This window comes from Vespula pensylvanica, chromosome 1 (genome assembly GCF_014466175.1).
Source record: "Vespula pensylvanica isolate Volc-1 chromosome 1, ASM1446617v1, whole genome shotgun sequence".
Lineage (NCBI taxonomy): Eukaryota > Metazoa > Arthropoda > Insecta > Hymenoptera > Vespidae > Vespula > Vespula pensylvanica.
Genome location: NC_057685.1, coordinates 7,971,932 through 7,994,680, shown reverse-complemented (window position 1 = coordinate 7,994,680; position 22,749 = coordinate 7,971,932). Strand labels below are relative to the sequence as shown.

The 22,749-nt window shown below is 27.5% G+C and overlaps 4 protein-coding genes across 13 annotated transcripts; 2 read left to right on the top strand and 2 right to left on the bottom strand.

Annotated features, from left to right (window-relative positions):
* Window positions 1-589: 589 nt before the first annotated feature.
* Window positions 590-8,562, top strand: LOC122637427 (splicing factor 3B subunit 3). Of its 3 annotated transcripts, XM_043829521.1 has the most exons (13): window positions 595-870; window positions 1,238-1,718; window positions 1,909-2,081; window positions 2,168-2,664; window positions 2,748-2,913; window positions 3,132-3,300; window positions 4,046-4,197; window positions 4,490-4,645; window positions 4,870-5,161; window positions 5,243-5,909; window positions 5,993-6,109; window positions 6,323-6,701; window positions 6,762-8,562. In XM_043829521.1, the coding sequence occupies exons 2-13, from the start codon at window positions 1,322-1,324 to the stop codon at window positions 7,248-7,250; spliced, it is 3,654 nt and encodes a 1,217-aa protein (XP_043685456.1). In that variant the 5' UTR covers window positions 595-870; window positions 1,238-1,321; the 3' UTR covers window positions 7,251-8,562. The 3 variants fall into 3 exon arrangements, with proteins under 3 accessions (XP_043685466.1, XP_043685475.1, XP_043685456.1); XM_043829531.1 differs by lacking the exons at window positions 4,490-4,645; window positions 4,870-5,161; window positions 5,243-5,909; ... (1 more) ...; window positions 6,323-6,701; window positions 6,762-8,562 and adding an exon at window positions 3,805-3,866 and having other exon boundaries at window positions 590-870; window positions 4,046-4,188; XM_043829540.1 differs by lacking the exons at window positions 4,490-4,645; window positions 4,870-5,161; window positions 5,243-5,909; ... (1 more) ...; window positions 6,323-6,701; window positions 6,762-8,562 and adding an exon at window positions 3,818-3,866 and having other exon boundaries at window positions 591-870; window positions 4,046-4,188.
* Window positions 8,563-8,666: 104 nt separating this feature from the next.
* Window positions 8,667-14,276, bottom strand: LOC122637281. 7 transcript variants are annotated; one of them, XR_006329242.1, is made up of 7 exons: window positions 13,958-14,272; window positions 12,682-13,021; window positions 12,327-12,574; window positions 11,991-12,185; window positions 11,611-11,886; window positions 9,964-10,056; window positions 8,667-9,292 (listed from the first exon to the last, which is right to left on the bottom strand). XR_006329242.1 is itself a non-coding variant. In XM_043829421.1 (7 exons), exons 3-7 carry the CDS (start codon window positions 12,827-12,829, stop codon window positions 10,717-10,719), a joined length of 912 nt encoding a protein of 303 aa, XP_043685356.1. In that variant the 5' UTR covers window positions 12,830-13,021; window positions 13,247-13,437; window positions 13,958-14,272; the 3' UTR covers window positions 10,081-10,716. The 7 variants fall into 7 exon arrangements, 6 of the variants coding, with proteins under 6 accessions (XP_043685443.1, XP_043685356.1, XP_043685430.1 ...); XM_043829421.1 differs by lacking the exons at window positions 8,667-9,292; window positions 9,964-10,056 and adding exons at window positions 10,081-10,761; window positions 13,247-13,437; XM_043829508.1 differs by lacking the exon at window positions 8,667-9,292 and having other exon boundaries at window positions 9,953-10,056.
* Window positions 14,277-14,513: 237 nt separating this feature from the next.
* Window positions 14,514-17,296, top strand: LOC122637158 (ribosomal biogenesis protein LAS1L). Of its 2 annotated transcripts, none has more exons than XM_043829226.1 (6): window positions 14,514-14,782; window positions 14,865-14,952; window positions 15,022-15,355; window positions 15,454-15,641; window positions 15,707-16,692; window positions 16,782-17,296. In XM_043829226.1, the coding sequence occupies exons 3-6, from the start codon at window positions 15,023-15,025 to the stop codon at window positions 17,066-17,068; spliced, it is 1,794 nt and encodes a 597-aa protein (XP_043685161.1). In that variant the 5' UTR covers window positions 14,514-14,782; window positions 14,865-14,952; window position 15,022; the 3' UTR covers window positions 17,069-17,296. The 2 variants fall into 2 exon arrangements, with proteins under 2 accessions (XP_043685161.1, XP_043685087.1); XM_043829152.1 differs by having other exon boundaries at window positions 14,860-14,952.
* Window positions 17,297-17,529: 233 nt separating this feature from the next.
* Window positions 17,530-20,541, bottom strand: LOC122629932 (transmembrane protein 135-like). Its single transcript, XM_043813872.1, has 9 exons — window positions 19,970-20,541; window positions 19,353-19,483; window positions 19,141-19,267; window positions 18,889-19,043; window positions 18,569-18,818; window positions 18,311-18,478; window positions 18,085-18,225; window positions 17,839-18,005; window positions 17,530-17,761 (listed from the first exon to the last, which is right to left on the bottom strand). The coding sequence occupies exons 1-9, from the start codon at window positions 20,111-20,113 to the stop codon at window positions 17,647-17,649; spliced, it is 1,398 nt and encodes a 465-aa protein (XP_043669807.1). The 5' UTR covers window positions 20,114-20,541; the 3' UTR covers window positions 17,530-17,646.
* Window positions 20,542-22,749: the final 2,208 nt, after the last annotated feature.

Genomic DNA, 22,749 nt, shown 5'->3' with positions numbered 1-22,749 from the left:
GTTTGAAAGATTAATAAAAATAAAAGAACAAGTTAAATTATCTTATAATTTGATCTATAGTCATAAATGTATCCATATACTGAAATAAAGAATTATTTGCACTTATTTTATTACATTGTTATATATGAAACATCCTTTTTCTCAGATTATATTTATATTATAAAATCGAATATTTCATATGTAATGACCTAATATAAACAAACTAGATTATAATGTTGATTGTGGATAAAAATAATAATGTTGCATTGTCTTGAAAATGAATTTGAAGGTTAATAGTTATTATAATGATTATTCTAAGATCGTTACTATATATCATAAGTAAATAATTATATTACAGTTATATTATAATAATTATAAATATTATATATTATAAATAATTTATAAGATATAAATAATAATTCACAATATATAAATATACACAAATTTTATAAGAAAATCTAGCGCCATCTACTACTTTTGTGATAATAGGCATGTACTAATAGATACGTTGTGACAAAATCCACCAATCACAGTACTACTACGTAAGCTTTTGTTAGAAAATTCTATAAAAAATAATAGTTTCACATATAAATAGAGATATATTAATATTTATAACTTGTGTGTAAATTTGGTAAATTTGGAAGAAATCATGATTGCTATGCTAAACAATACTTTAATTAGTATTAGAAGTGCTTGAAATACGTAATCATAATTTGTATCAACTAGAGGGCACTACGAAGAAAAGCGTCTGATGCTACATCGAGTCCAAAAATCATTCGCATAACTCTATTTCCGTTACAACTTACGAAGAAGCGGTATGGTATTGAACATTTAAGATAAAAAAGATCTCGAAGCATCGACAAATGCCTCCAGTATATTTTTGTATAAAAGGTAAAATATTATTATTTATGTACTATTGTACATATATGCTATTTTATTTACGTATATATTTAGAAGTAATTTCAAAGATAAGGATTAAATTAGTATAAACGTAATGTTAATTAAATGAAGTAATATTCTAAGTAAGATATATACAATATACTTTTACAACTTTTATAGTAGATTTTGCTGCAATAAATTTTTTAGTAGTAAAAAGTCAACAATATTGAGATTTTTTTTTTTTTTTTTTTTTTTTTTATTTATTATTTCAAAAGGCAAGAAATAAATGCACAAGTTACAACATTATTTTATATATTTTTGTATATATTATATAATATGATTACTGCTATAATATCTTGTATTGTACGTAATGTTTCAGAATGGGAAGTTGGTATGGTTCTTTGTAAATATAAGAAAATTTAAATCTTTTGAATATATATCTCGATAGAAACCAACCAGAACGATGTTTCTTTATAACTTAACATTACAACGTGCCACCGGCATTACACATGCTGTGCATGGAAACTTTTCTGGAAGCAAAATGCAGGAAATTCTTGTTTCACGTGGAAAATCTTTAGAACTTTTAAGACCAGATCCTAATACTGGAAAAGTTCATACATTACTAACCGTTGAAGTTTTTGGGATTATAAGATCATTAATGGCCTTTAGGCTTACAGGCGGAACAAAAGATTATATAGTCATAGGTTCTGATTCAGGACGCATTGTGATTTTAGAATATATTCCTGCCAAAAATATTTTTGAGAAAGTACATCAAGAAACATTTGGTAAAAGTGGTTGTAGACGAATTGTTCCTGGACAGTATCTAGCAATAGATCCAAAAGGCAGAGCTGTCATGATAGGTATATAATATAGAGATTCATAAATTAAATCATTATATATATATCATGTTATAATCAAATGATTACTTCTTTAATCCGTGTTTCAACTGAATGATATTGATTACAAATATTTTTAATGATGGTGCTTTAAATAAAAATTTTAAATGAAAAATTAAATATTAGGAAAAATAATATACAATTAATTTTGTAGGTGCCATTGAAAAACAAAAGCTTGTGTATATTTTGAACAGAGATCCTGAAGCTCGTCTCACTATTTCTTCTCCTTTAGAAGCACATAAAAGTAATACCTTGGTATACCATACAGTTGGTGTGGATGTAGGTTTTGAAAACCCTATGTTCGCTTGTTTAGAAATTGATTATGAGGTACATATATGTATTATTTTAAAGATAACTCAGTAGCAATGGCCATATAAGTTCCATAGTTTTATTACATAATCTTTTATTTATAGGAAGCAGACAGTGATCCTACAGGAGATGCAGCTGTTAAAACACAACAAACACTAACTTTATATGAACTTGATCTTGGTTTGAATCATGTTGTTCGTAAATATAGCGAACCATTGGAAGAACATGCTAATTTTTTAGTGTCTGTACCTGGTGGTAATGATGGTCCCAGTGGTGTGCTTATTTGTTCCGAGAATTATTTAACTTATAAGAATTTAGGTGATCAGCATGATATTCGTTGTCCCATACCAAGAAGAAGAAATGATCTTGATGATCCAGAAAGAGGCATGATATTTGTATGTTCTGCAACGCACAAAACAAAAAGTATGTTCTTCTTTTTGGCACAAACTGAACAAGGAGATATATTCAAAATTACTTTGGAAACTGATGAAGATATGGTTACTGAAATAAAATTGAAATATTTTGATACTGTACCTGTAGCAACAAGTATGTGTGTATTAAAAACAGGATTCTTATTTGTTGCATCTGAATTTGGAAATCAGTAAGTAGTAACTTGTTAGGTTTAAATATTTTTAACTAATGTTTGTAGTAAATACTATAATAGGGAATTTAATTCTTTTTTAGTTACCTTTATCAAATTGCTCATCTTGGAGATGATGACGATGAACCAGAATTTAGTTCAGCAATGCCTTTAGAAGAAGGAGACACATTTTTCTTCGCACCTAGACCTCTTCGCAATCTAGTATTAGTAGATGAAATGGACAGTTTATCACCAATTATGGCTTGTCAGGTTAATAAATAATTTTTTATATTATTTATATACGCATCATTAAGTAGAGGAGTGACATAACAGTTGTCTCTTCTCTGTGGAATGATGCAAAATAAAAGTTATTCTTAGTCGCCTTTAATTTGTATTTGCAAATTGAAGTGAAACCTAGGAATTACATATATTCATTAATATAGCTATTTGAATGGTCTGATAAATTGTATATCATTTTTATTTCTCAGGTTGCTGATTTAGCAAACGAAGACACTCCACAATTATACATTTCATGTGGCAGAGGACCGCGATCTACTTTTCGTGTATTGCGTCATGGTTTAGAAGTATCAGAAATGGCAGTCAGTGAACTTCCTGGCAACCCAAATGCAGTGTGGACTGTTAAAAGAAGAGTTGATGGTCAGTCTATGAATACATTGATTTACAATTTCTTTGCATGTTACTATTTATTGCTTATGTATCAATGATAGGTTTTATGATTATATTTTCACTTTTCAAATATAGACGCACTTTATTTTCTTTATTAACTTTTTCAGTTATGATTCCTTCATTTATGAAGTATAATTTTTTTAATTTATAATTACGTTAATAATTTTATATACGTTATAAGATTAAGTGAAAATTTATATTATATTTATTCTTTTATTTTTATATGTATTTTTTATAATATAAAATAAATGTATATGAATAGATATCATAACTGGAATAGTTATAGAAATATTGATTACGATTAATTTACGTAGAATCATGAGAAATAAATAATTTCTTTGAACGAAAAAAGGACAGATACATCAACGTTAGTATTACGAATTTGATAATGTAAATAAAAGTAAATAAGAAAAAAAACTTAAGTAAACGATATTAATAAACCTGGTGTCTTGATACACTCTTATCAAACACCAGTTCTCTCTTACAGGCTGCCTGCACGCTAATGGTTGAGCCACAGAACACAGAATGAGCAAAAGGTAAGGACTTCGAAACTGGCACGGATGAGAGTTGATTTGCTCCAATAGCCCATCCACTCTTTGTGTGCCAAAAAGAAGAGCGTGCACAACCACGATTGAAGACATTAATCGCTTCAATATTCATTCAGTAACATAATTTTATTTCATAATCTAGATTATCTTTTTGATTTTGATTACAGAGGAATATGATGCATACATCATAGTGTCCTTCGTGAATGCTACTCTTGTGCTTAGTATTGGAGAAACTGTTGAAGAAGTGACTGATTCAGGCTTTCTTGGCACTACACCTACGCTCAGTTGTTCAGCTTTGGGAGAAGATGCTTTGGTACAGGTAGGTACTTTTGATATTAGTGTAAATAATAATATTTTTTAACCGCACTACGGTATCTCCGGCACCTGGTTTACCACGTGCCGGTCGTCATTTTCTAGTGCGAGAATAGAATTAGGACTGACGGCATTGTTGGAACACTCAGATAATTACTGAATGTTCTTGGTATTATATGTCCAACAAAAATATAAATGTTTAAAAAAGTGATAGATTCACATATTTTACACATTTATAAAAACAATATCATTTTCGTACTCTGTATATATTCTAAACGATAGTTTTGTATTTCTTGCAGGTATATCCGGATGGTATTCGTCATATTAGAGCCGATAAGCGTGTGAATGAATGGAAAGCACCGGGTAAGAAAACAATCGTGAAGTGTGCAGTGAATCAACGTCAAGTGGTAATAGCCCTTACTGGTGGAGAATTGGTCTACTTTGAAATGGATCCTGTATGTATATTATTAATTCTAATATGCAATATATTCATATAAACGCACAAATTGTTCTCTTTGAATGGTCTTAAATACGTCAGAGATGTAGATTGTGCGAAAAATATATCACTTTTCTATTCAACACCATTATCGTATATTTGTATTCGATATGGCTTTCGAAAAGTGGACATTTTTAATTTACATAAAAGTGTAAACGTTAATTGCAATTTATCAATTTGCAGACTGGTCAATTGAATGAATATACAGAAAGAAAGAAGATGCCATCGGAAGTAATGTGCATGGCGCTCGGAAATGTAGCCGTTGGAGAACAACGTTCATGGTTTTTAGCTGTTGGTCTTCAAGACAACACTGTGAGAATTATTTCGTTGGATCCATCAGATTGTTTAGCACCTAGAAGTATGCAAGCTCTACCTGCAGCAGCTGAAAGTTTATGTATCGTAGAAATGGGTGTCAAAGACACTGATAATTCCGAGGATGCGACACCACAACAATTCAGCCTTTATTTAAATATAGGTAAAAGTATTTTTCTAAAAAAATACGATTTTATAAGTAATTTTAATAATACAGAATTATAACATTAATATTATTGCATAGGTTTGCAAAATGGTGTTTTATTAAGGACCGTATTAGATCCTATTTCTGGAGATCTTGCAGATACGCGTACTCGATATTTAGGATCTCGACCTGTGAAACTATTTAGAATAAAAATGCAGGGTAATCAAGCAGTACTGGCTATGAGCAGCAGGTCATGGCTTAGCTATTATTACCAGAATCGTTTCCATTTGACACCCTTATCATACGAAAGTTTAGAGTTTGCCTCTGGCTTTAGTTCTGAACAATGTCCAGAGGGTATCGTTGCTATATCAACAAATACACTTCGAATTTTGGCTCTAGAAAAATTGGGAGCAGTTTTCAATCAAGTCAGTTTCCCATTAGAATATACTCCAAGGAAATTTGCTATTCATACAAATTCTGCGCATATAGTAATCATAGAGACTGAGCATAATGCATATACAGAAGAAACCAAACAGCAAAGAAGGTTACAAATGGCAGAAGAAATGCAAGAAGCGGCAGGTGCCGAAGAAGCTGCAGTTGCCAGAGAATTGGCAGAAGCATTTCTGTCGGAAGAACCTAATGAAACTGTTTTTGGTGCACCAAGAGCAGGACCTGGTCTTTGGGCATCGCTAGTAAGAATCATAGCACCTACAACTGGACATACATTCGAAGTACACAGATTAGAACAAAATCTAGCCGCATTATGGTAACTTACATTCATAAAACTATAAATTTATTATTAAATACAAAAGAACAGAGTTTTGTATATGTGACTATTTTTTGTTACAGTTTAGGTTTGGTTAAATTTAGTAATCAAGGCGATCAATTATTCCTCATAGTCGGGGTTGCAAAAGAATTTCAACTTAATCCTAGAGTCAGTAATGGAGGCTTCCTTTATACTTACAAGTTAGTACAATCTCTTTTCAATATTTCATTTTGTATGGATATACCATATATACATATAATAATAATAATAATATATATATATACACATGATGATAAGTACAAAAACTGTATTTTTTGATGATATTCCTGCAGTGCTGATACACAAGTATACATTTTTTTTATACTATTCTATATTCTAACGCATTTCTGAAAATTATATTTTCTTTTCTTCAGAGTAAATACGGAATGTACGAGCGTCGAGTTATTACACAAGACTGTCTTGGATGAAGTTCCGTTAGCAATTTGTCCATATCAAGGACGAGTACTGGTTGGTGTTGGCAGAATGTTACGCCTTTATGATATGGGTAAAAAAAAATTATTACGCAAGTGTGAAAACAAACACATTCCAAATGCCGTTGTTTCTATCAACGCTGTCGGACAACGCATATATGTCAGTGATGTACAAGAATCAGTTTATGCTGTTAGATATAAACGCCAAGAAAATCAACTAATCGTTTTCGCTGATGATACACATCCTAGATGGATCACGGCAACTTGTGTATTGGATTACGATACCGTAGCTACAGCTGATAAGTTTGGAAACATTGCAGTGGTAAGTTACAATTGTAAAGCCAATGTAAACATTATAACAAATACGTTACTTTTTTCATAGATACGACTTGCTAGTGGTATTAACGATGATGTAGACGAAGATCCGACTGGTAATAAAGCACTTTGGGATAGAGGTTTATTAAATGGCGCTAGTCAAAAAGCTGATACTGTCGCATGTTTCCATGTTGGTGAAACTGTTATGTCTTTGCAAAAAGCTACTCTTATCCCTGGTGGTTCTGAAAGTTTAGTTTACACGACATTGAATGGCACGGTAGGAGTACTTGTACCTTTTACCAGTCATGAGGATCATGATTTCTTTCAACATCTCGAGATGCATATGCGTTCGGAACATCCACCACTTTGTGGAAGAGATCACCTTTCTTTCAGATCATATTATTATCCTGTGAAAAACGTTATAGATGGCGATCTTTGTGAACAATTCAACTCGATCGAACCTTCCAAACAAAAAAGTATTGCAAGTGATCTTGAAAGAACACCGTCTGAGGTGTCGAAAAAATTAGAAGACATACGTACACGTTACGCTTTCTAGAATAGGTATTTTATAATATTCGTACGTATATTCATCTCTATCTTGATTGTTCACAAGTAATCATCGGAACATGTAAGTTAATACATTTTTATTTTCGAGCTGCATTGACACGTATAGTCCTACTTATAATAGTTTTAATTTATATCCACATTGAAATCACATTATGACTATAGAATTATATCGAATATATATTAATGCATTAATTCTTAATAAGTAATAGTGTAAAATTATAATTTATAGTTCACTAAGTTATATCTTGCGTGTTTTGAAATTGTACAAATAGTATACGATAAAAAAAAAAAAAAGATCGAGAATTAGATTTTCGTTCGTGTTATGTAACAAAAATATTGCTTTTTCTGGTTTTCTAGTAAAAAAATATTTAATAATAAATTGAATTGATAATTTCAATGTGTCTGAAACCAGTATAGATACTTTAACTTAACATTAAGTCGTTGCCTTTATAGATCAAATAAAAAAAGTCAATAAACTTTATTACGTACGCAAGTTTGAAAACTTTATAAAATTAATTAATGTGAATTAATAAAACAAAATTATTTATCTTTATTGTAAGTAAAGCGAGTGTAGCAGTATTATACTAATTTTTTTTTTTTTTATATAATACAGACTTATCTAAATTTGTATTGACTGTGAAATATGTAATATTTTTTTTTGCTTTTTAATTTTCATTTATATTATATATATTGTCATATTATGAAAATAGTTGTGACAGTATATGTTTGTTATTTCAAGTTTAATATTCTCTGTATATGTTTATAGATAATCATCATTCTCTTTGTCAATTTAAGATAATAGATAATCTTTAATGTTGATTATGTACCTAATAATAATGTGGTTATTATAAAAGTTTTGGTAATATAAAAAATACTTCGTATAATATTATAATTTTAAAAATTTTGGGTGTAGTTATATCTAATAAAATATTGCAATCACTTTGCATATTAATATCGTCGAACAATTTGAAAGTAATATATATTACTTATGCAATAAAAATTGTAATAAATTTACTATTAATCATCAATGATATACAAGTTTTCAACATTATAGTGATTATATTTATTTAGTAAACGTTTAGGAGCTAATTGTATACAATATTAATATTTTATACAATCAATATTATTCATTAAAGGAGAAAGACAGGTAACCATATTCTAAGATATTATTCCATTGGCATATTACAGTACATTGTAACGTTTTAGTCTTTATAAATTATCATCAATTAACAATAATCATTGAACTGTTTTTATACACAATCCCACATACAATATTCAATAAATATATAATATCATATAAATATTTCCTCGTTTCAACTTCAATTATTTTTGTGTTATAAATATTCTCAAATAATTTATTTTATGTAAAACTCGATAATTAATTATTTACATTATTTTAAAATAATAATTAAATTTTTGCTTAATAAATAAAAAGGATACAAACAATAATATTGTAAAGATATTTTTATTACAAAAATGACTTCTATATTTATTATACGATAAATTGTTTATAATTATAATCTTGTTTTGAGTTACATATTATCCTTGTTCTTCTCATAAACAACACAAGAATACATCCATGAATAATTGCAGTTTTTCCAAGTTTGCAATAATATATATAATGCAGTCAAGTGTATCACATATACACATACATATACATATAAAACTACATGAAGTATATAAATATCTTTGCATGAATTAAAACTGGTAACGATCTTATATTATTATAAAGTTTCATTGAATCTTTTGAAGAGAAATCAATCGTTATTTTATTATGTTCTCAGTTTTGTTCTATTTTTGTTCCCTCTTCATTAGAAAATGTAAACTATAAAATGAAGAATTTTAGTGATATTAGTTGATGAATAAATTTCATTTAACAAAACTTCTATTCCATAATGTTATATACAATGTACAATGAATTAAAAATATAAATCCCAATTCTTGGAAAAGAAGAAGTGATTACCACCAAAGGGTTCATGTATATTCATCAGGATTGTAATTTATCCTGAATACTGTACCATCTTACCATACCTGAAAAATTATACAAAAAATTACAAGTTTATGCTTTCATCATAAAAACAAGTAAATTATACTATATGTTTTTTACTACATTTTTGGTATCATTATAGATTTTAAATTAAAATTTAAGGTATTAAACTTAAACTTAATCATAAATATTTTTTAAACATAATAAATGTAATCAATATAAATATAAGGCAGACTGACCTTTAAATATTAAAATAATATAAAAATTTAATTGAAATTTCTATTCTCATTATCATTTGTCCTTACACTTCAATATTGTTAAAATTAAACTAATCCTAATAATCGTATATATATACAATTTATATATATATATATATACACACGTATATATATATGTATATGTATATATATATATATTACGTTTTTTTTTGATATTTTAATATTTTTATCTAGACAATATAAGAATAATTTTGACTTGTTTTAATAATCGAAACTTCTTAAAAACTGCCTTGTATAGATTTTTATATTAAATATTTAACTCCTAGCGAAAATTAATTAATAAAAATAAATACTTTATCATTTTATTGAATAATAAATATTTATTAATTAATTATAATTCCGTTTAGTTAATTTGAAAAAGCTATATGAAATCAATTAAATTTAGAGTTTTATTTTATATATATATATATGTATATTCTATAATACCTTATACTTACGTAAATCCAACTATGGCATATATCATATTCCCAGAAAAATAGTTTTAATTCCCATTCAATCATGTTTCCAATCATTCACACACAATGTGCGGGCTAGAAATGAAGCAACATCCGTTTAAGTTTTTTTCCATCATCTAATTGTTTTATTACTTCTATCTGTATTTTTCTGATATTACTGCAAGTCTTTTTTTGCAGAATTTAAATTCATTCTACACTGATACATCGTTGAAAAATAATACAATTAGTTTAATATAGTAACTAACACTCTTTCTGCGATGTAAATCGAGCAATGAATACGCGACGATTGATATATTATGTGTATTATGTATGTTGTATATATGTTTGTGTACGTGTTACATGGACAGCGTTTACTTTGGTGGGTTCGAAGACTACATAACGTTCGATTTACGTGTGTGTCAACGTATAACTTATTTGACATTGTACATGTAAACTAAATATATTTAAAAACAACAACAATATGTTTTGGTTTGATGTATACGCTGATCGTAGATCAATAAATATTAATATTCTATTGTGAAGATAATCAAAGTAAAGTATTCACAGCACGTAGAACGAACGTAGGAACGACCGTTATATTAAATATGTACGAGGGTTTTATTATAACAACCAGTGGCAGCAGTGCTTTTCGTGAAGTTAATCATGCAGTAACATATGGTCAGTCAGTCAAAGGGTAACCCAGATCTCGTTCCTTGAGTCGCGTTTGAGAAATAGGTCTAACGACATCGTTTACATTTACTTAATTTTCCCCGCGTTATACGCAAACGCGTTGAACGCATGCTGTAAATAATAAAATAAATTCGTTCGTTACAATGTCAGTTGATCTAATATAAACTTCAACTAATAGCCTTACATATTTCTATAATCGAAAAACTTTATATAACAGGGCTCAGAAAATACCATGTCCTTGCCTTGTACTTAAATTTAAAGCATGTTATTAATTATCCCTGCACAATGGATACATCGGCTAGATGGATAATCATTCTTGACTTTAATATAATCTTCGTACATTATAACACTACTTCAGTCTGATATTTGTTATTGTTTTTGTACTGCAAATTTAACAAAGGTCTTACAAGTTTATCATTGTAATGACATTATAAAATTTTTTTTTGTTTTTATTTATTTGGGTTATGGAAATGAATATTATGTATTTAGAACACATTTCAGGAACATCCTGTATATTTCCAGCTACCAAATGAAGGTGCTTTTGATACGTATACACATTCTTATTATACTATCAGACGACTCACACATTGTTGTAGCAGAATATCACACTACATACTATTGTCTATTCCTTAATATAATAGTGTCCTTTTACAGATCTGTTTGTTAAACGTATAATAAAAAATAATTAAAAAGGTAATATAATCAAAAAATTATATTTGCATTTTAATTTGTATATTATTGATAAAAATAATAATTGTATAACTGTTTTAATATCTGTCTTCACATTATGAATAATAACAGTCTGTTAACATATCTTTGAAATAATTATCATAAAAAGGAACCATAGAGGAGTAACATTATAAAATATATTTTATGAAACAGAAAAGTAATATAAAACATGCTCCATCTTGATGTTTTTTATTCTTATTTATATTGAACATTTTATTTACTATTACTCACCCCGGAAGAGGAGGAGTTGTCAACAGGCTTGTAAAGTGGCGTTGGTGTGTGATTGTGAATATCCTGAGTCTCATAATTTGACCCACTGCGGCTTTGTATTAGAGAAAGTACAAATGCTAAAACAGCACACGAGATACCAAGTGCTGCAGCGGCAGATAATTGGGAACGTGTGCGTCGCGGTACCCAACCTCCGCTATGGTATTCCCATATGGAGTATGCCAATAGCGCACTGCTTAATGAGTAAGATAAGCCTATACCAGTGAACACCCATGTATTCTGTGAGGACAAAGTTTTTTATTATAATTAATAAGACGAAATATAAAATGTATTCGAGAATCTTCTAATAATATTACTAATAATAGAATTTATTTATGACTTACCAGTCTGGACCAATTGAAAGGAAATACATAAATAACGTGCGAAATATCAAGAAAAAGAAGTAATGCAGTTATCAAGAAACAGAGAACAGCGACAAATATCATGAATCTCAAACGTCCGGGCAGAGGCAGCATAAAAAGACTGACTTTGGCAGTACCAGAACTGCATAAAGTAACCAAACAAGCTGCGGATGATATCTATAAAATATATATTAAGTTTATACAGAATACATTATGTATCACTTTTGATTCTTTGTTATCTTAATATTGTTATATATAATATTACTGTGTTATTTTAATATTGTTATAATTAGATTTCTTTTTTATAATTTTACTCACAAGTAGTAGGAGTCGAACAGCGCCAGTAGCTGTTCTAAGATGACCCTGTATGTCGCAGTAAAAAACCAAATGACTAGTTCGTGGCCACGGCAGTGTATTTGAGGAAGGGCCATGCCTATGATGGTCATTATGGCCATAATGATCATGATAATTTGCGTGCGAGTCCCAGGAATGGACTGTGGAATGGATTCCTGGTGAATCCAGTTCCGATGATTGGGAGCTAACTCGCCCCCCTGTTCTACTACCTGCTATTAACATAGTATCATAACCATGTGCAAACAATATAATAGTATACTTATAAAAATTTAGCATAATGTATGTATGAATGTGTATTAAGTATGAATGTTTTTTATACCGATTTCGAAGTCTTGAATATCCTCAGGTTTAGAATATGCAGAGGGTGGCGGTTCCAAGTCACGAATTTCTTCCAAGAGAAGTACCTCTATTTCGTCGGCTGCGTATAAGTCCGAAACCGAGCGAAGATGATGCCGAGTCTCGCTCATTACTTAGACGCGCTCGTTAGTTTGCTCCTTCCTGCCTGCCGTGTTTCCTTTCTACTTCATCCGCCAGCAACCACCACTCAATGCTTGACCGATTTAAATGCTGATCCATTCGTTTGTCCTCCATTGCCTGCAAATACTGCGTGCCATTTCTATACTTGCAAGCAATATCAGTTCCCCACCCTCTGGCCACACCTATAGCAAATTATATTTATTTTAAACATTAAAACCATATTTTTGATAATAAATAACACGATAAATAAAGCGTATTCCTTTATATGTTAAATGCGTATGAATTAAGATTTACCATCAATATGCAGCATAAGTTTGCACAAAAAAAAATAATTTTTTATAGCAGTAAGATACAATGTTTTTAAAGCTGAAGCAATGTTCATACCTTATACATAGGTTTATGCTAACCTTATGAACTATTTTTCAAATTTTATACAATACGCTTGCATTTATTTGATGCAAAAATTTAATAATTGATATAGGATATAGCTGGATACAATTGGTTAAATCCTTGTACCAGTGATCAACGCATAGGTCAACGCGTTGTTTCAAAATTTTTTGTAATAACATGCTTATGTGTTAAGACTTCTTATTAAAACCTGTAATTAAAGACAAATTACAATGATTTTTCTGTTTCACTGCTATTTTGTTCAAGCACACACTTGATTCTAAAAATGTAAATAATAAGGGACAAGAAATATTAATAATAATATAACATATATTCGTTTACATTTAATAATATTGTAACAAACTAACGATTTGAAGTAAACAATTGAATATATATCATAAATCAAGTATTATAACCTAAAAGTTTATAATCTGTCAACTTGCAACTTTGTTACAGTATCATTGGATATATTATCTTATGAACGTTTAATAAAATGTTATAATAAATGCACGCGTATAATAGAACCTTATATTAATAATTTATATTTATATTATCTAATTACATTTAAAATATATCAAATAATTTTTAAAAAAGAATATTTCAAGGAATAGCATTTGTTTAACAAATTAATATCTAATCTCTACACATTTTGAACTTGTATTTTCATCTATTCGTTACAAGTGGATTAAATCTAAGTTATAGAACATTTTGAAATGATTGTAAAGGTATACCTCTAATCGTTTTATTTATCGAAGCACGTAGATCACATGTTTCTAAAGTTTTCCAAATTGAAATTATCAATTTCTCAGTCAATGGCCGCCATTGCTTTTTACCTGTTTTGCTTTTGATATATGTCCATTAGAGGGTTCTAGGATAAGCCAGATAGAAAATCACTGGTCCTTCTTACGCTGTGTTTCACACAGTTTCGCAACTGTCTAGAATTTTAATCATTTCTCTAAGAAACCAAATCATCGAAACATAATTTAGATCGAGAAAGAATAAACATTTCAAAAAGATTATATTTAGAAAATATAATATTTGGGAAGAAATATCTAATCAGATTCTCAAAATCGATCTTAAAATTATTCGATATTAAATTTACACAATTTACCTTTTTAGATTTTTTATTCCTTTTTTTATTATTATGAATATATATTTAGAAATAAATTTTCATTACTACTTACATTCATTGGTAAATATAACAACGAATAAGATTAATTTTAAGTGAAGATCATTTACAAAGTTTCAAGCTTGGAAACTCGCCCAAAATGTAAAAATTAATCATATATTTAAACTGGATTAAATAAAATAATAATTCTTTCAAATATTATATTTTACATATAAATAAAACACAGAAGATATAATTTAATATTATTAGAAGTAATTTTTTTTTCTTATATTATGATTTAAAAAATGTAATTATTAGTGAGAACGTAAAATGTATGCGTAAGACCCGGCTTTTTCTTTCGTGACTAGTACAGCGCTTATTGCATGTGATGTACAATGGCGTTGTCCGGCAAACGTGAAGATCTGAAATTAGTACCTTGGTTTTCACCGTAAGTAATTAATAAGTTAAATAACTTATTAATATATATAATATATATATCATATCGTGATTTTTAACAATTTAAAGGGCAGAATGGCATCAAGTATATAAAAAAATCTACTCCAACAACAATGATGAACAGGTTGAAGCATATGAAACGCTTTTGGCATGGAAGGCTAGGTAAGATATAAACAAAAATTGCTGTATATAAATGTTGTAAAATGATGAAACAACAAAGGGGATTTTTAGGATGCCAAAATTACCAGTTGGAGTGGATTGTACTCTTTCTATCATTCAAGTTTGTTTACGAGATCGTGAATGGACTCCTAAAATTGACAATGCTGAATTACCTATACATTATGAGAACGATTTGTGTCTAATGTATTCTACTGCTATAATGAGATTTTTAAATCATATTTCTAACATCGGACACACCAAGCAAACATCTTTATTTCAGATTGCTAAGCAACTTAATATTCCAGAATGGATAGTAAATTTGAGACATGATGCTGCTCACGGACATGAATTGCCGTCTATCGACGTTCTGAGGATAGCTGTTAATTTATTGCTAACATGGTTGCATGTATGTTTTTTAAGCAGTATATTATTTTTTATATTTAATTATAATCATTCATAATTATATTGATTATAAATGGGCTAAAAATAAAAATTTTTTTTAAGGAAGAATATTGGATAGCTGAAGCTAAAGCTCTAGAAAAGTATTATGTTAAAAAAGTAGAAATAATGGAAATAAACGAATCAGAAGATACTGAAGCATTTACAGATTTAATTGAACTTTGGGTAGCTATTGGTTTATATATACGTGCTGGTTATGATCTAGTGGATTCTATACCCGATACACAATTACAGTAAGTATCAATTATAAATGGCGACACGTTATATATGATTTTATAAATTATATATTTTATTGTAGAAAAACTTTATATGATTTACGCATGTATGCAGTAAAATTAACGCAACAGATTGAGTACAGTGAAGAAGAATCTGAACATATAGTAGAATTGAAGAATGTTAGAATAAAAAAAAAGTACAGTTTATCAGCAGCACGTGCTATTCTTCTAGCAGAAATATCTAGATATCTTGGAAAAAATAATCAGATTGTTAATAAAGAAAATATAGTTTTGAATGCATTATTAGAAAGTGAAGCATTTTTATTAACTGCGGACATTCTTACTATTTTTTCTGAAAAAGATGATATTGAAATTAATGTTGAAGACCAGTTACCAATAAGTATAATACAATTTTGGCAAGATATTATTATTTTATTACAAGATGTAAATATGTTGGAAGCTTTGATCTTAAAATTGCTTACATTAGTAAAAAATGAACAAGAACCAGAATATAAGAGATACATGGCAGCTTTATGGATAAATACTATTGCTCAGGGTTTTGCAAAATTATCTATTGCTCAACAAATGTTTTGCGCTTTAGAACATAAATTACGAAAAACTAAAAAACCAATATCTCAAAAAGCATTAAGTCTCAAAGTCGAAGAGGAAGTAAATAAGAAATATTTAAATTTGAGAAATGTACTTTTCTTAAACATATCAAATACAATTCCACGTTTCTTAACTGATATTCATTTTCTCACAGATATTATATTAAATGCAAATATGTTTACTTGTAAATTTATATCACCTCTTCTACAACTTGTCATACCAAAACTTGATGTAGATCAAAAAGAACATTTATTAAAGTTAATACAAATTTATACGCTAAATGAATTTAATAAATTTGATGGACATAGTAATAAAATTAATGAAGAGATATTTACCATTGAAGATATTATTAAATTAAATTCTGAACATAATGATGAACTCAATAGAAAAGAAGAACAATTAAGGAAGGTAACATTAGCAGATCAAAATATTCGTAATAATCAATGGAAATTAACACATGGTAAGTTCAAAAATGTTCGTTATCTATGATAACATAAATAATATAATCTTTTTTACATTATATATACACAAAATCTCTTATTTTTGTAGTACAATATAGTTGGACAGAATGTCCAATTGGTATACTACCTTGGCAAATTGACTCTTTACAATATTTAAAACCTATTAAAGTAATTGCAACAAATTCCAATGAACTCATTCCAACGTTAGTGTCTGATATTATACCTGGCATTGTTGATAAGACAAATTTGAGAATGCAAAGTCAGATTATTTGGGATAATGTATTAAGAAAGAAGAGAAGATTAAAGAGAAAGCAACAAAAAGGGGAAATTGACATAATGTATAAAGCAATAGAAATGGTTAAAAAACAAAAATAATTCATGTGATTTATTTTTGGATTGTTGTATTTATGACTAAAGTCATTAAAAAATAAAGAAGAATATAAAAATATAAGCAAAAAAAAAAGATATTTAGTGATATATTTTACAAAATAAATTATATCATCATGTATAGAAATCTTTCACATTTATTAGAGATTATACCTATTCTTAGTATGATAATAATACAATTTGTACCTTGGTAAAAAAGCTCTTTTTGTATTTATATGTATATAAGTCTACATATATATATATATATGTTTCTACACATATTCATCTTCTGTATTTATCATTTATATTTATATTTATAATTTAATTTGGGAATGTTAAGTTTTACAAAATATTTATTTACAAAATTATAATTTTGTTTTATACAAAGTTACAAAATCCAGGCACCTTTATTATCACTGTATAATTATAAAATAAAATTACTTTATATATACTAATAATAGCAAGATATATACCAGACCATGTTTGTATCATCAATACATTTTATACTCTTTGGTTTTAAACAATTGTTTTAATATTATAATATACAAAAATAGAATAAATATTTGTTTTTAATTTTATCGAACTAATTAAAATGAATATATATGTTTATCAGTAGTATTAGTTCGTACAAGTACCTCTTGCAGTGATTTGTAAGTATTAAGACCAAAGGGTTCTAAAGGAAGACGTGATATTGATGCTATTCTGTAATAATTAAAGTAAAACATAATAAGAATTATAATTCACGAAGATTTAGAATTAATATTAGTAAAAGAAGTTACCTTCCACCAGATACATTATATAAAAATTTCCAGTAGGAGGATCTTAAATTTTGTGGTTCTAGAATAGCTGCATGGAAAAGTACTGCTGTAGAAAAGCTATATAGAAAAATAACGAACCATTTAACATCAGGAAGTATTTCTTTTTCTATTCCATCAATCCAGATTAACTGTAATAAAAATGAAATAATGATTATTTTATTATCGTAAATATAGTTTTAAAATGTTTATTTTTTAATATAACATTACGTGTAGCACTTTCCACATAAGGTATAAAGCTAAGGTATTATTTGGAAATGCAATAAATGCTGTACTAGCAATCAAACCAGCAGGTATAGCAAATTTTGGAGAATCTTTATTATATATTCTTCGTAGTGAACATGATGCAAACTGAAACATTAATTACATAAATAATATAAAACATTTTAACATTTAAATAATTTTAAGCATTTTAAAGTTATATAAAACAATATACCTTATAAAGTGTAGTAAATCCTCCTAAAAATACAGCCAACTTCAAATATTCTTTCTTAAATAATATTTTTTTTATATTCTTTGACTGTGTAAAAATTCGTCTATTCTGAAAAATCAACTGTATAGCTGCTTGCATACCATATCCATAACTGAATAATTGTGCTCCACTCTAGAAAAAAAAAAAGAAAAAAAAGAAAAGATTTACATATATGTCCATATATAATTTTTTCAAACATATTCAATGAATTTACAACTTTACCGTTAATACATAATAAACACAACTATGAGGATGTGGACAAGACGAATGTCTAGTTCTATTTTTTAAATTATTTATGATCTGTTTGTAAGTTTCAAAAGATTTCCAAATAATACTAAAGTTATGACGTTTAGATTTTCCTTCTAAAAGGTTAGAGGTTCTTGATTCTAAAGGTTGAGTGGAAGAAATCGTTTGAAAATTTTCATTTCTTTTGCCAAAATTTTCAGTCTGTTCATATGGACCAATTATAAACCTACAATAGATTATGTACATATATAAATACTATATCGACAAATTGTTAAAAACAATATAGTGTATATTACCTAATAAGTTTGTATATAGAATCTTGCCTGGCATGTCTAGATCGATAAAAATAAAGTAACACAGCTATGCTTAGAGCAAAAATATATACTTGTCCATATGGAATACTTCGATAATATCCTCTCCAAACGCCCATATTAAATAAGGTTTCTGTTGCCTAATAAAAATGTCGTGATATTTTTAATATATTATATCTAATTATAGAAAAATTTATTTAATCTCTTAGAAATAATTACGTACTGTTATGTACTTACAACATTTGACACATAGAGACACAATAAAGTACGTCTAGAAGGTTTTTCTATTAAAATAGCAGCTATACTAGATAGAAATGAAGGTAAAAAAGATACTGTAATAATATTCATACATCCCAGGATCCTCCTGAAATACAGTTTAAGATAAAAGAACTGTTTTTACCTAAAATATATTAAATAAAATGTAAATATTTATTTATAATTTGTATTACCTTAAAACACAAATATTCAGGGAATAATTACATGCACTACAAGAAAGAAATGCTGAAGATTGAAGAATTCCTAATATCGTCTGTAAGATGACATCTTTCGTTGGTTTTTTTCGTTTCATCAATAAAGTAACCTGTCGTAAATTGCAAATTAATTAAACTTCTACGAATATGTGTTATCGCGATTAATCAAATTATATATTTCGCTAATATTTTTAAACAGCGGACACTTTTATTTGTTTGTTTTTATTCAAATTCAAATTACGCGCAATAAAATCGATATTCACGAGTTTCTTCAGAATCATTATCTCGAAACGTCGTATTCTTATATTTAAATGCATATCTTAAATATAAAAGATCATGACTGAAAAAGAATGTAAATGCATTATAATAAAATATATGAATACCAAATGATAACAGAAAAAAAAAGAATGGTAATAGAAGACATTTATTGTTACGTTTTTTACCTCTATTATACATAATAATACGGCTACTGTTGTCATTGAAAATACATTGAATGTCACAGGTACAAAGTGCATATCGATATAGTCGTAAAAAAAATAAAAAAAAAAAAAAAGAAAAAAGAAAAAAAATAAAAATAAAAAAGAATAGCTACATACAATATAAACTGTCGAATAAATTTTCAGAGATTCTTGTAAACAGTCTAAGCCAAGGCCCATTGATGCGGAAATACACGAATTTGTCCACCAATGTGTGTACTCCTTGCAGGACGTTTTAATGAATTTACTGAGATTGGCAGGCATTTTTGGTCTTCTTTTCTTGTCCTCTTCTACTATTTAATTTTGTTTGTTAGTCTATCGATTTCAAGCATTCAATTGTAATTTGTTTTAATAGACGATCGATTTTTCTGTTTCCTTCTCTATTTAGCTATAGTTTGTTCAAGTGGAGTAGAGAATTTCGTTATAGGTACACTATGATTTTGTATAAACCACAAGATTTATAAGTTCAACATAGAAAACGTTATATAGGTCTTTTCAAAATTCTTTTTTTTTTAATGTATATTATGAAAGACAACAGTAAATTAAAAATATTTCTGTGGAACGATCTTGTTCATTATCACTTTTGCAAAACGTAAAATTTCAACGCAGAACGGTTTTTCACTAATAGGTGCAATTTAGTCGAGAACTAACTTAAATAATTCTTGAAACGCGCGGTTTATAAAAGCACAATATACTCTCTGCGCTCTTTACAAGCCTTTGAGTACTTGTATACTGCAAAACGCGATTATATCAGTCATCGCTAATAACATAGATTGGCATCCGTGTCAACGAGTATATTTCCTTAAGGTATGTTCACATTTGCCGAAGGTTGAAAAGATCGTTTAGAACTGAAATGTAGTTGAACATCTTTATGGGCATTGTGTGAACGCAATATTCGAGTTATGTATAATAACTTTTTTGAGTATAATTATTTAAATTTGATAAGATAAAAAATAAAATTTATTGGTTTATTAGAGGCCATTGGAATTTTTTTGGAAGAACGATAATAACCTAATGATCATATTTTTATTAACCTAGTAACAGTGTAATTTCTAATCAATAGTTTATTTTTCTTCTACAATTAAAAGAATGTATTATGTAATTTAATTTTTAATTTTGCTTTCATTTGTTGCATTTTTATTGATTTAGGCATATGTGTTTATTGCATTTATTAATGCAATTGTATTTTTATAGGGTTAGTTACGTGTAATTAATATCATCTTCTTCTTTTTCCAAATTCATATCATTTATTTTTATTCTAACATTTTAATTATATATAATTCTTTCAAAAGAAATAAAACAAAAGAGGAATACACGTATTCGATTCAATATTATTTACTTTATTTTATTGTTTTTTTATTTATTGTTTTTGATTATATATTCGATGATTCATTTATTCGCAAAAGTTTTTTTTTCTTATTTGCTGTCATAAATTTTTTACGTTATGCATTAACGAAGAATAATAAAGATTAATAATGAGATTAACAGTTATTGACACCTTTAGCTTTAAAAACGATCACTTTATTTAATATGCAAATATATGATAGATGCATGATAATTATTTAATGTATGATAATTAATTGAATCATTTGCATGAAATATTAAAGAATTTTTTTATTTAAAGTAAGTTTTCCATTTATAAAAATTATTATGTTCATTAATTTATTCATTAAAAATTAAAATTAAGATCTTTGTACCATTTTTTAGATGAAATGAAATTACATATTTCTGGAATGTGACAAGTAATCGAAATATGTTTTTATTATTAAAAAAATACAATTGAATAAATACAGTTGAAATACAGTTTCAAATCACGTTATGTCCATGTTTTGAACAAACCCAAAACCTATCATTTTATTGCAAATAAAAGTCGTTATATCCAGTATATTATTGCAATATGACTAAACTCTTACAGAACCCGTTATGTCCTATTTTTATACTTATCTCTTAAATAATTGCACAGTTCGTTAAATTTCAAATCACCATAATTCGATGAGATATCGAAGAAAAGATACATTTCTCTTAAAAAACTTTTATTTGAAATATATTTTATAAAACCAATTAAATATAAAACCAAATATATTTATAAATTTAATATGATCAAAAATATTTGGATATACAATTAAAAATGAGATATCTTGTATATTATGTTACACTACCAACAGTTCGAAAATGTGAGACTCTACTCAAAAAATAATTGCGTATGCGTACTAAATATATGCATATATAAATGATAATATACAAATAAAAAATTACTAATATATCACTTTTGACAATTGTAAGCATAATATGTTTTTCGTGTACGATGTAAAAAATGGCTTATATTATACGTTTCATGAAAAATGGTTTATATCGCAGTAATGATAATTGAAAAAGGCTAATGTAAGTAAAATTAAATATTTAATTTCGGAAGATATCCTAATAAATGCACCAGTTATTTTTTATTTTCAGTATTTTTATCTGTACACGTGCTTAATGTGCGCGTACGTTTCTTTTACAATATCTATAAAAAAATCAACAATTATGTTGGTATTTATCTATACATTATATATATATATATATATATATATATATATATATAATGTTATGCAATTTAATTTTATTTAACTTAATAAAAAACTAAACTTTTTGAATCTTTTTTTGTGTTATTGAAAACAGTAGTATTTGAAATTTCCATTATTTTCACAAATATACATAATCTTTTAAGGTAAAAAAGATGTTAATTTTCTTTACATAACGACTTTTATTTCCCATATATTTTTTAATGCTTATTCATGTATTCTATTAACAGTATTATTTATTTTTTACATATCTTTTTCTTCATTTTTTTTTCTACGAATTATTTTTCATTTGCAATAAGAAATAACATTTGTATAAAAAAGTGATTAATACATACTATC

Coding starts and splice junctions, on each gene's coding strand:
- LOC122637158 (XM_043829152.1), top strand. CDS start 14,730: ATGGCGTTGTCCGGCAAACGTGAAGATCTGAAATTAGTACCTTGGTTT. Junction 14,783..14,859: donor TTAGTACCTTGGTTTTCACC/GTAAGTAATTAA, acceptor AACAATTTAAAG/GGCAGAATGGCATCAAGTAT. Junction 14,953..15,021: donor CTTTTGGCATGGAAGGCTAG/GTAAGATATAAA, acceptor GGGGATTTTTAG/GATGCCAAAATTACCAGTTG.
- LOC122637427 (XM_043829521.1), top strand. CDS start 1,322: ATGTTTCTTTATAACTTAACATTACAACGTGCCACCGGCATTACACAT. Junction 2,082..2,167: donor GTTTAGAAATTGATTATGAG/GTACATATATGT, acceptor TTTTATTTATAG/GAAGCAGACAGTGATCCTAC. Junction 6,702..6,761: donor AGTTTGGAAACATTGCAGTG/GTAAGTTACAAT, acceptor CTTTTTTCATAG/ATACGACTTGCTAGTGGTAT.
- LOC122629932 (XM_043813872.1), bottom strand. CDS start 20,113: ATGCCTGCCAATCTCAGTAAATTCATTAAAACGTCCTGCAAGGAGTAC. Junction 19,268..19,352: donor CTGAATATTTGTGTTTTAAG/GTAATACAAATT, acceptor ACTGTATTTCAG/GAGGATCCTGGGATGTATGA. Junction 19,044..19,140: donor GTCTCTATGTGTCAAATGTT/GTAAGTACATAA, acceptor CATTTTTATTAG/GCAACAGAAACCTTATTTAA.
- LOC122637281 (XM_043829421.1), bottom strand. CDS start 12,829: ATGAGCGAGACTCGGCATCATCTTCGCTCGGTTTCGGACTTATACGCA. Junction 12,575..12,681: donor TATTCAAGACTTCGAAATCG/GTATAAAAAACA, acceptor CTATGTTAATAG/CAGGTAGTAGAACAGGGGGG. Junction 11,887..11,990: donor CTTTCAATTGGTCCAGACTG/GTAAGTCATAAA, acceptor TTGTCCTCACAG/AATACATGGGTGTTCACTGG.